This window comes from Diabrotica virgifera, chromosome 8 (assembly GCF_917563875.1).
Source record: "Diabrotica virgifera virgifera chromosome 8, PGI_DIABVI_V3a".
NCBI classification, from domain to species: domain Eukaryota; kingdom Metazoa; phylum Arthropoda; class Insecta; order Coleoptera; family Chrysomelidae; genus Diabrotica; species Diabrotica virgifera.
In genome coordinates this window covers 48,864,091-48,877,039 of record NC_065450.1, presented here as the reverse complement: position 1 = coordinate 48,877,039, position 12,949 = coordinate 48,864,091, and the positions used below count along the sequence as shown (strand labels likewise).

General features: G+C 30.4%; 1 protein-coding gene across 2 annotated transcripts in view; it reads left to right on the top strand.

Moving 5' to 3' along the window:
* Positions 1-1,397: 1,397 nt before the first annotated feature.
* The window catches only part of LOC126889970 (zinc finger protein 271-like), a 29,126-nt gene continuing 17,574 nt past the window's right edge, over positions 1,398-12,949 (top strand). The window contains exons 1-2 of one of the 2 annotated variants that reach the window (XM_050658753.1): positions 1,398-1,518; positions 1,607-1,869. In XM_050658753.1, coding sequence (XP_050514710.1) covers positions 1,626-1,869 — 244 coding nt within the window. In that variant the 5' untranslated portion in view covers positions 1,398-1,518; positions 1,607-1,625. Of the gene's footprint in view, positions 1,519-1,590; positions 1,870-12,949 lie in introns of both variants that reach the window. The other variant, XM_050658754.1, reaches the window with a different exon arrangement.

Below are 12,949 nucleotides of genomic sequence, written 5' to 3'. Positions count from 1 at the left end.
AGAAAAGTTGTTTGGAATTAAAAACTATGTTCCAATATGTAATTATATCCTTCTAATCGAAAATTTGTCTTTTTTTAATATTGTTTCAAATTAATTATACCCAAAATCATTAAATTTTCACTTATTATTTATGATAACTGTTTGTTAATTATTAATTTTGTGAAGAAAGTTATTCGTCATAAATAGCTGTGCGTGGTCTAACATTTGGATATGCAAATATAAAATATTATATTTTATCAATATTATCTATACGAGGTATGTAAAAAAATTATATTTCGCGCAATAAATATGTACCTTTATAGTTCACAAACCATATTTCGATTAGAAGAGTGTAATTGCATATTGACACATCGTTTTTAATTCTGAACAACTTTCCATAATAACAATTTTCAGTATTATATAGGTATTTTATATATAGGAAAAATATAGGTATTTTACTCATAACTGAAATTTGTTTGATTGGATTCTACTTCTTTTTCATTTAAATATCCGCCATTTTGGATCCGCCATTTTGAAATTTAAATTTTTAATCTTTAATTCAGATTCAACAACCTGTTAAAAATAAAGGCAATAAATGTTTTAGAAAAATGTTCTTTTTTATGTTCTTTTTAGAAAATCCGCATTTTGGATCCGCCATTTTATAGTTTATAATGTTGACATTTAAGTTAGGTTTATCAAAGCTCTCAAAAATAAATATATGTAGAAATAAATACATTTTGTAAAGAGATTATTATTTTACAACTATTTTTTAAGTTATCCGCCATTTTGGATATGCCATTTTATAATTTAAATTATCAAAATTTGATTCAGGTTCAGTAACCTCTCAAAAACATCCACATATATGTAAACAAACACGTTTTATAAAAAAAATTCGGATTTTACAACTACTTTTTAAGGATTTTTAGGAAAAAATCCGCCATTTTGAATCCGCCATTTTGAATTTGCAAATTGTAATGTCAGATTCGGGTTCAGCATAATCTATACTAAAATAAAAACATTTTCTATCAAAATAAAATGTTAAATTCACCCATATTCTTAACATTATTTATACAAAACAATTGTTATTGTTTAAACAATTAATAAACAATTAGCGGCGAAATTTGTGAATAGAACTTTTTACTTTAACATATTTATAAACTAACAAAAAACGTTTTAGAAAAATATAACCTTGTTTGATTTTTTCCGAAACATTGAATCTTTTCATTCTAATTGCACTCCCCTATAACGGGTGAAGACAAAATTAAAATAAAATATTTATTTTTTACAAAATTATATTTTTTTATATTTAAATTTTTACAAAATTTTGCAAGAAATAATATTTTTTGAAAATATGGCAACATGTAGAAAAGTGACATGACATGACATTACTGCATGACAAATGACATTGACAAGGAAACAATCAAGATGGATAAATTTGAAAATTTACGTTAAAAAAGGAATTTTTAAATGAGAATTGAACTAATTATAGAAAAAATATGCATTGAAATACACATATCTTAATTTTTAGAGCTTTATTAAGTGAGTACAAAGGCATACATAATAAAATGTCTCTAATTTCACCTCTTTGTTTATTTTAAATTTCTAATTTAGCATGCACTTTTCCTAGACTTCTACCTGAATCAAATATGGAAATAAAACAAGAAGCTAGCGAGACAACTTGTGAAATAAAAGTGGATGAGACTGAGACGTGTGTTGGTCCTTTGGATGCCTTCAAGATTGAAATAAAGGAAGAACCTAAGAGGGAAACTGCATACGAGGAATTTGCTTATTTAGACTCCAATGAATTTCCAGTAAAATCTGAAATAGAACAAGATGAACATAAATTTACCCCCTTTGAAAAAAAGCCAACAACAAATAAAGAAAGTGAAAGTAAGTATGTATAATAGTACCTTTTAGATACTTTAGTAAACCATATCTTAAACTCTTAAGGCGCATTTAAATCAAAGCGAACATGAACGAACGAATTCGTTCGTTAACTTTATTGTATTTGTACAGCGAATCGAGCACGACCGAATGAATTCGTTCGAATTCGCACATGTTCCAACTGATGTCAGTAAGTGAGCGAATCATCAAAGGAAATCGTTCAATGTGGACAGTGGATAGACGGTAGCGAACGAATTTGTTTAGAAGTACTGATTTAATTTATTTACATACATTAGTTTGAGAGGGTTGTTTATTGTGTAGTTGTGAAAACAATTTTGCAATATGGAATATGCCTATGAAACCCAAAATTGAAGCTATATAAAATAATAAACAGAAAAACTGATGCTTGTTTTAACATTTCTATAGGAATGGGTTGTGATGTCTCTGAACTGAAAAATGAATTAGCTTCTGGCATCATTTAGACGAGAAAGACAAAAAGAGGGTTCGAAGTGGTTTGCTTTTAAAAGCCTAATGTTTTTATTGGATAAATTTCAACCCAGAAACACTAATGAGGTAACCAAATCAAATTAATTGCTAAAATTAATTAAAAGCAAATTTATTTTGATACACCAATTTTACAATTTATTATTTAAACATAATATAGTCATAATATCAAGAGCAAGTAACTTTTTCAAGGAAGAATTTTAAGAAAGCTGGTTCTTTATTATGTTATTTTCTAAGCTCCCTCAAACAGCGTATAATACCTGCTACCTGCTATTTTTGTAAGCTATTATTGTATTAAAATTTACCCAGCAAGAAACACGAAAATAAACAACGCAATGTGTGACTGGCACTGGCCCATCTTAAAAACATCTGTAGGCAATATGCACTCCCGATCATCAACGAATGCGAACGTTTGCTTCAATGTAAATAGCCCTACTTTGTAGCGAATGAATGACCAAGCGAACACCTATGAATTCGTTCCTTCGTTCGTGTTCGCTTTGATTTAAATGCGCCTTTACAAAATCACTTGTATTTGAGTAGTATTATTATTATTATTATTTATTATTATTAACATTCAATAAGAATAGAGGATTAGAATCCTATTATACTCTAAAAGCTAAACAAATTTTGGTACTTAGCTGTTTTACACTTAAATACGCTGATTTACATATAATTAAATTAAAAATACAATCAATTATTATCGAGTCTATTCTTAAAACTATTTGTACTAGGAGCCATAGCGACATAAGCCGGTAATGAATTCCAAGCATAAACAACCCTATTTGATAAAAAGTTTAACCTGATGTTGGTTCTGCAGAGTTCTCTTCTTAGCTTTCTGGGATGGCCTCTTAACCGCTCATCTGTATTTATTGTAAAGAAATTTCTGAGTGAAGAAGTTTCGTAATGAAATGAATTGAATGTTGTAATTAAGTCGCCTCTAAGTCTTCGGGCGGATAATGGAACTAAATCCATGATCCTTAAACGATCTTCATATGAGGGACGCACCAATGAATACGGGATCCGTGTTACTCGTCGCTGTACATTTTCCAGCATATTTACATCACGCTGAAGAACCGGACACCACACTGAATTAGCAAATTCTAATATAGGTCTCACATAAGTTTTATACAATTTTGCTAAGGTTCGACTGTCACAGGACGAAAAAACTTTACTAATAAGATATACCATGCGATTGGCTTTATTACACTGTTGCAACGTTTGAGGAGTCCAGGACAATTGTGAGTCTATTAACACGCCGAGATCAGAGTGACAATCGGTCTTTTTTAAAACGGTGCCGTTAATAAAATAATTTAACCGAGGGTTATTCTTGCCGAGATGAAGAACGACACATTTTTCTATATTAAGCGGTAGCAACCAGTCAGTACACCATCGAGAAATGCTGTCCAAGTCTTTTTGCAAACACTGAGAGTTTATTTTAGGATTGTTGTACAGCTTTGTGTCATCCGCATAAACCGAAAACTTTGATGAAATGATGTATTTTAGCTCCGATGTAAATATATTAAACAGTAGTGGCCCTAAAACAGATCCTTGGGGGACTCCACTTATCACGTCATATAGGGGGCTACTTGAAGACTGTATTCTTACTGAAAATTTTCTTTCACTTAAGAAGGCTGAAATCCAGTTTAACAGTTGCCCGCGAATTCCAATCCTGTTTAATTTTTTCAAAAGCCTTTCCCTTGGAACTTTATCGAAAGCCTTGCTAAAATCTAAGTAGATAATATCAATATCCTGTCCCATATCTACTTCGGCAGTCCAGTCATTTAGGCAACATAACAAGTTGGTAACAACCGATCTTCCACTGGTAAAGCCATGTTGTTCGTTCGGGATTATTTGATGCTGGTTCAAAAATATGTGTAAATTATCCACAATAATTGATTCCATAACTTTGGATATAACTGGAGTGAGACTAACAGGCCTATAATTTTTGGGGTCGAGTTTATCTCCTTTCTTAAAGATTGGTTTCACCCGTGCTTCTTTCCAAATAAGTGGCAGAGTAGCAGAGTGGAATGATTGTTCCATAAGCAAATGGAGTGGATATTTAAGAGCATTTGCACATGATTTCAAGAAAGTAGGAGAAAGATTATCTGGTCCTGGAGATTTGTTGGTGTCAAGTTCTTTAAGTTTTTTAAAAATATCATCAGGAGAAAATTCTACTGAGGTAATAGAACTATGATTTACGGGTTCATAATGTAAGTCTGGGAGCGGGCCATCAGGTTCTAAAGTAAAAGATCCGTAAAAGCTCCTAGCAAAAGTTGTAGCCACTTTCAAATCATCATTTGTAATATCACCTGAGTCTGTTTTTAATTGAGGAACAGAAACTTTTGTGTTTATGGAAGTTCTAATATACTTATAAAACTTCTTTGGATTATTGCTGTCTATAATATTTTTTTCATAGTTTCTCCTAGCATTGCAAATTTTTGTTTTCAATAGATTGGCAACTTTCCTATGCGTAACAAAATCATTCTCCAAACGTGATCTTTGATACTTTTGCCAAAGAGCTTTCTTTCTCTTAATCAGTCTTTGAATATCCCAATTAATCCAGGGTTTAGAAGGAAATGTAGTTATAAGTCTTGAGCTTGTATTCTTTTTTATGATGTTGCTACATTGTTCATGAAAAATATTCCAGTTTTCCTGTACATTTGGTAACGACAGGGCGGAAGCCCAGTCAACCAGTGACACATCATGATTAATACCTCTATAATCAATAAAATATCTTGATGAGTATAGTTTTTTTGGATCAGTAACAAGAATTAACTGCATTTGGAACTGAAGAATTGCATGATCGGATTTAGCAAAAGGGGGATAGTATTCTAGATTGTTTATTAAATCATTATCAGAAGTAATAATTAAATCCAAGATGGAGGGTTGCTGCCCAGAACGGAAACGAGTTGGTTCAGTAACGATTTGTTGGAGATGTGAATCTTGTACAAAATCAAGAAGAAGTCTAGATGAAGCATTTTGAGGTACAGGATGTGGCCATTTTAAATCTCTATGATTGAAGTCACCGGCAATAATTAGGTTTTTGTAAGTTGAAGCTAGAACGGATAAAAAATTAATAAGTTGAACATAATTATTATAAGCAGTATCAGGCGGTCTGTAAACACAGCAAATCGTAAAAGATAAGTGTTTATTATGAAAGAGAAGACATATTGCCTCGAAGCCAGGAATATTGGAAGGTAAAACAGTTACTGTAAATTGAGAAAAAACAGAATCTAACACATAAATGCATACTCCACCTCCAGTCGAAAGCCGGTCGTTGCGGAATATAGTATAACCTTGTACATCTATGATAGAATTAGGTATATGTGGTTTAAGCCAGGATTCTGTTATAAGCATAATAGCAGGCTTCTCTAAATCCATATAAGGAACAAATTCATTGAGTTTTGCCATTAAAGAATCAATATTAGTATAAGATATAGAGAAATTAAGAAAATTTGACTGTTTCAGTTTTTTGATGGTACAATAGAGGGGGTTCCTCTGATGAACTTTATAGTAATATCAGTCTCGCCTTTAGCCTTTCGATCATTTAGCTCCTTTCTCAACTGATCCAAATACTCCATTTGCTTAGGTGTTTTATCATCTCTAATAATAAATTTATCAAAACGGGTTCCCGTTAATGAGTTCTTGCGTTTAAGAATATCCTTTGCAATTGATGCATTGTTAAATGAAAGTTTCATTAATTTTGGTCTATTGGGTGAAGGTTTGCCAATTCTGGTTATGCTAACAGGAATATGTGGGGTTGAATTCCCACACACTACCCCCAAAATATCGGATGCTAATTCTTCATCATGCTTTTTACGTTGATCGATACTGCCTGTACTTTCTGGAGCACCAACAATAATTATATTCTGAGCTCGCACCATCCTCTCAGTTGCCTCCGAAACAACTTCTTCAAAAGTTTGTGGTGTTTATTGTTCAATTTTGAGAGGTGATACTGAATAGCAGGTACTTATAATAATTAAAAGTATGATAGATTAAAATTTAGTAATTTCTACCTGGACCGCAGGGGTTGGCTTCTCTAATTGTGTTTCTCCATAAGTTTTTATTTGGATCATATTAATATTAATCCCCTTTACTAACATGTTCTACTTAAGTGTCCCAATCCAGGTGTTCTTTGGTCTTCCTCTCCCAATCCATCCAGGAACCTGTAGTTTAGGCTTGTGTAGTTCATGAACGAACTACAGTCAAAATCGTTTACAATGACACCGGCTATAACGTACAATTGGATATAACAAACAAAATAGTAGGTCCCGTGAAATGACATATAAAAAAAGCATTTACACTGCTTATAACGAACAAATCGGTTAAAGCAAACATATTTCTTGGAACACTAGCAGTTGAAATATTGGTTACAGCATACATATCTGTTTATCCTAGTTTAAACATTTTATATTTTCTTTAATTTATATGTAATTATTGGAGCTCTATAAAAACTACACTTACTATTTTGGCTATTAAACAACATTAAACCAACGAATATAGAATGGTTATAGAAGAAGGGTTTAAATGGGAGGAATGAGGAATGATCACATTTATTTGTCACTTCAAAATACTCGATTGCATAAACTCAAACCCTGGCCATCGGCACGACAGCATAAACTATGTATTATTAGGCTTGGGGGAAAGTGGGAAAGAAATAGGAACAGAGCAATTTAACTTGTGCACCCAGATCAAATAAAAATTTGATGCCATCGATTTGCAAACTGTTTTTTCACAATAAAATGTTTATCTTAATATATTAAATTGTTAAATTTATAATTTTAAAACTTAAAAAGGTATGAAAACTTAATGGGTCTATTGAATAAAAATAAGTATTTGCTTTTACTTACAAATATTTAAGTATTTACTTAATAGTAATTGAATAAAGTCATTTCTTTAATGCATTATTTAATTACTATTAAGTAAATACTTAAATGCTTGTAAGTACAAGCAAATACTTCTTTTTATTCAATAGACCCAATATTAAAAGTATGTATTTATTTTTTTATTGTATATAATAGTTATTTATGATATAAGTGTTAAAAGTACAATTTTAAGTCACTCATGTGAAAGTTTTGCTTCGCTCATTCTGCAATTCACATGAGTGCCTTAAAAATATACTTTTTAACACGTATATCATACAATATTTTTTCTACAAACGTCTTATATATTAGCAATTATAATTTATTCATTCTCAATTACAGGACAATATCTACAAAAACTTTTACTTGAACTTGACTGACATAACATTTTTATATTTTTCTTGACATTACATCAAAACTGCCTATACTGTCGATACGTAAATCACAACAACTATAGAATAACATCTTAGTTTTATTGTTGTATATTCTAACAAATTTTAATAGTTTTTTTCTACAAACGTGTAAAAATGCAATAATACAGTTTAAATTAAATTTTAAAAAATCTTTTAAACCACCTTTTTTGCAAGTTGTGCTATTAATTGCGCAAGTTGTGCTATTACTATTAATGTTAATAAATGAAATATAAATAATTTGACGTTTCACAATTTGACAATTCACTTTTAACTACAGTGCCTTAAGTAGAAAAGTAGAAATTCAATGAAACTTTTTACTAAATTTTGAGATAATCTATTTTGTCATAGTTATTTTTCTAACTAGTGCGGAAAAATGCTGCCGTTCGTTGCAATCCGTGACTGCACGCCGGGGTTTGTCCTAGTTGGGTCAGAGAGAGCAGCATAAAATATGTGCCTCCTGATGAGATACTAATGTTTCGAAACCGGTAGAGGTGCTTGCTGCAGGGTAGAGGGCTCTATAATTGAGGCGGTTGTAGTTTCGTGTTGCAACGAAATTGAAAATGGTTATTCATTTTCAACGAAAACATTTCGTTTATAAATTCGCAAAAGTGTGTGTGTTATTGCGTTGCCGCTCCTGCAATATTCAGATCAGATTTGTCGATGTATTCTTATGTAGTTTTTTCTTCTGAATCCAAATCTGAAAACGGCATTTCGATATTTCTAACCGTCTTCGAGATAATCAACCTCAAAGTCTTAAATGTGATGTCACAATCGTTTTATTTTCTACCGACACACTACACGTCCAGCTGAAATCGTTGCTATTAAGTAGGCTAGTTTTTAAATCTCGATTTGTTAAGTAAAGCATATGTTATTTACATTTGAGTTTGATACTTCGTGAATGTCAAACTAAATTTTAAATTAAGTATTAATAAAACATCAATGACATTTGATAGTGAATTTAATTATTATATAAAATAAATAAGATGTTCAAAAATACAATTTGGGTATAATATTTTAAAAACAATAATTTATTAACAGTTTTAAAAAGGTTTATACCAGTATACGGCCTCCCCTTTATGATAAATGGACTGTTCCATTTGCTATGAAATTAAAATATACCTAATTGTAGTCGGTTCGCTAAACTCGACACAACTGGCTAGTGATTTTAGTAGGTAATTTTTTTGTTTTTTGAGAATTTTGCCGAAATTGGCAAAATTACTAATTATTTAGTAATTATTAACTATTTAGAAATTATTTTTTTGTCGAATTGGCAAAATTATTGACTAAAATCACTAGCCAGTTGTGTCTGAGTTTAGCGAACCGACAGTATATGAAATAATATTGTTTGGTATAAAAAATTATGGTCTGATACATAAAATATTTTTTATTTGAAAAAAATATTTGAAGATTTTTCTCAAATTATGGATACCAACAACATTTTCATTTATAACTCTTTTATTTTTGATTTGACGAAGAAAAGTTATTCTTCATAAAAAAGCTCTTCATGTTCTAAGATTTATGATGCAACCATCATATATAAAATTTTATTAATTTTATAAGAGGTATATAAAAAATATGAATTTCGATCAAGAGTAAACTACCTTTATAGTTCATAACATTTAAATTAGAATGATATAATTTCACATTAAAACATAATTATTAAATCTAAACTACTTTTCATAATAGAAATTTTCCATATTATGAATTAAAATACGTAAATATACAAAGTTTTCGTTATGATAATGCTCTCATTTTCAGCTTGTTTATTTTTGAAATGTTTAACAGTGACTTATCATGAATAATTTGTGTGAAAGTTTTCACGCTGTAAGGGTAGTATGTTCTTTTAAAATAACAAATAAGAAATAGGTACCAGTAGTAACAGTAATTATTACCATATATTCTTTAAATTGAATATAAACTGCTGACATTAATCATTGCTGCTCTTAGCTAATATTAATTTACTTACAGTCCGTCTAATTTACTTACTGTTGCAGGTCATTATTTACATTAGAGATCTAAGTTGACATTGTTGCCCAATTACAAAAAATTCTTGAATTCATTTTAAATCAAATACATCACACAATTTTTGCGGAAGTGGATTATACAGCAAAACAAATTAATATTCAATGTAAATAAATAAAAACTTTAGAAATAGAAAACAAGAATTAAGTTATAATCTTACGTTAAAGTATATAATAAAAACAGTAAATATAATGAAACAAATACTTATAGTAAAGAATATAAACAAATATGAAGTGTTATCACCTCAACTGTCAAATAAATGTTACCAATTTATGCCAAAATATCACCTTCGTTCGATTATAGTTACAGTGTATTCCGAACAAATGTGCTTCATAAAAACGCTTTATAATCCATTTATACAAATTAAATGAAACATATTATTGTGTATTTCTTTAAGTTAACATTAATAGAAATCTGTAAATATTATTTCTATGTAAGTAAATTAGATGGAGTATATATACCTATTCGGTTTGCAAATTTGAGACACAACGGTCTAGTAATTTTAGTAATTATTTTTTTGCAAAGTTAATTACATAAGTAAATTATTTATTATTTTCACTCTTTTTTTACAAATTGGTGGGATCATTAATATTTATATTAAGAGCTTTGACAATAACATCTTCTCTGTAGTCAGAAACTCCACTGCTGTGCTCGCAGTTAATTTTAGTAAGTGTTCATACTTATTCATTTTTAAAATTTGAAATTCCAAAATAATATTTTATTTTCTACAAAAAAATTAGGTGCATGAGTAAGATTTGATTTCTAATTTCATAAAATGAAAAAATTTAAGGCTAAGTATTGCATGCCCATGACCACGTGGCATTTAGATAAGAAAATATCTATAAGTAAATTTAATGAAACATTTGTCTTGGTAAAAGGTATTTTTATTTAAAAAGCCCCTAAAAGGGCTACAAATATTAAAACAAAACGTTTTCGCTCTGTAACAAGAGCATCATCAGTCTTACAAGATCATGCTGAGCCCCCAAAAATACTAAGGTTAAAACCTTTTAAAATTAGACTAAACGTCTTGTTAAACGTCGGTTAAAAATCCAAAAGATGGATATAATTCCTATCCATATCCACTCTAATTTTAAAAGGTTAGTATTTTTGAGTGGCTCAGCATGTTCTTGTAACACTAATGATGCTCTTGTTACAGAGCGAAAACGTTTTGTTTTAATATTTGTAGCCCTTTTAGGGGCTTTTTAAATAAATATACCTTTTACCAAGACACATTTTCATTAAATTTACTTGTAATTAATGGTATACAGCCAGCTACAGGAAATTCTTCCTTGTGGATAAAATATCTACAGGGTTGTACAGGATTAGCAGTATCCAAAATAAGAGTAACACATATTCATTTAATTTTTAAATGTCTTACAAAATAAACATCACGTTTGTTGTTAAATAATGAGGTGACACCGATTGCTCAACACGAGTGCACTAGTTTCAATAACGCTTTGTCAGCTATTCAAGATTATTCTTAATTCACGGTCAAGCAGAGTCAGCATTAAATACATCAACACTTTTCTAGTTTATTTATAGTTACAGCAAAGCATCGCGGATCATTCTATTTCATTCTATTATCAATTATCATTCGTGATTCAGAGACATTATTAGACAGTTAGATTTCCAAACGCACCAACTAGTTACTGTGGTATTTAGAGTATTCTAAATAAATAAGTATTCAGCAAATAGTGTCTACTTCATCAACCCCTATCATAGGGGGTAACTACCCCAACTAACACGGGACGTTCCTGAGTGTGGAGTACCACCATATGGCGATCTAAGGCCAGGGAAAGAACACAGGAACTGGTAAACTGGACGAGTATGGAAGGAGAAACATCGAAGGACGAGGTTTGCTGTCACCCGACCACCCAAGAAAATGGTAAGGAGCAACTGCATAGAGACATTAGGCCCGACACGGAGCTGAAGATGGTATAATATGGGATGGAACATGGTATGGAGAAGGGACGTGCATCGAGGACTTTTGGTGATACGAACATAGACGTTTAAAGTGTTAAGTCCATATTATCTATTCTTATGGCATTTCCACGATATAGTCGTAATTCACAATATAATAATTGTTCGAAACTCTCACAAAAGATTCACAAAATTCAAAGAAGTACGTTCCTTATTTATATTATTGTACATATGCGGCATTTCCCATCTCTAGTGACGTCAAAAATATGATTCTGTCACGTAAAGCAAAAACCCAAAAACTTCAAAGTGACAATATAGAAAAAATTCATCTCCCGTAATTAGCAGATCATCTCGTTCAAGAAAGAAATTAGAAAAATAACCCCAAAAGAGACAAATATTTGTGTTTTTCTCCACATTTATAATATAGAGGATAATTAAATAGAAGATACAAATACCCAGAGTCTCTCCCGTTAAGTATTTAGTAATCGCAAATTTGGTCATCTGATTCGTAGCAAATTTTGAGTGGAAATTCTCGTCATACCTAGGCAAGTGGTATTAAGTTGGAGGTAAGGACATTATTTATATTTATGAGCTCATAATATAAAAACATATCGGTCAACGGACTATTTTAGTGCGCGGAACATTTATGTAAGTTTAGACACAATACCGTAGTTTTTCTCGTAGTTTTCGTTCGGACATTTTCATTAGATTTAGTTTATAAAATCTGTCATTTTTGTTTACTGTTCATAATTATTTATATTTAGGTACATATTATTTTATTTATACGTATATATCTTCTTCTTCTTTTTCATACAGAGGAAGAATTATTTATATATGTATATATTTTTCACTTCTCTTTAATTTCATTGTTTGATTTAGAATAAATGTGTTAAATTCTTATCTTATCATAATTCATTGCTCTAAATTTATCCCTTTTGGAAGCAGTCTCGCTGGTACTTTTAGTGGTATCAGCTAATTACCTTTCTCAGCGAACCAGCACCTATAGAACCTGAGATTGGAACAATTTCATTAAAGTGGGGTCTATTTACCAGCCTCATAACAATAATAATATAACCGTAATTTAAGATATACATAATCTAATTTTTATCTATTTTTATCTACTTAATCTAGTACCAGTATTATTAAATATCTTTATTGCTATTATCGATAAAAAAAATTTTACAAGCATTATGACTATCTATACGCTGTGAGCTTGTACGTAGAGGGGATTTTTATAAATTCGCGAGCGCCAGTAGTGACAAGTCTGTAAACGTTTACCGTAAATTTGACATAAATGTCAAAGTGATTAATTTAAAATTAAAATTAAAAACATTAATTATAAAAAATATTAGTTGGTCAAAGCTG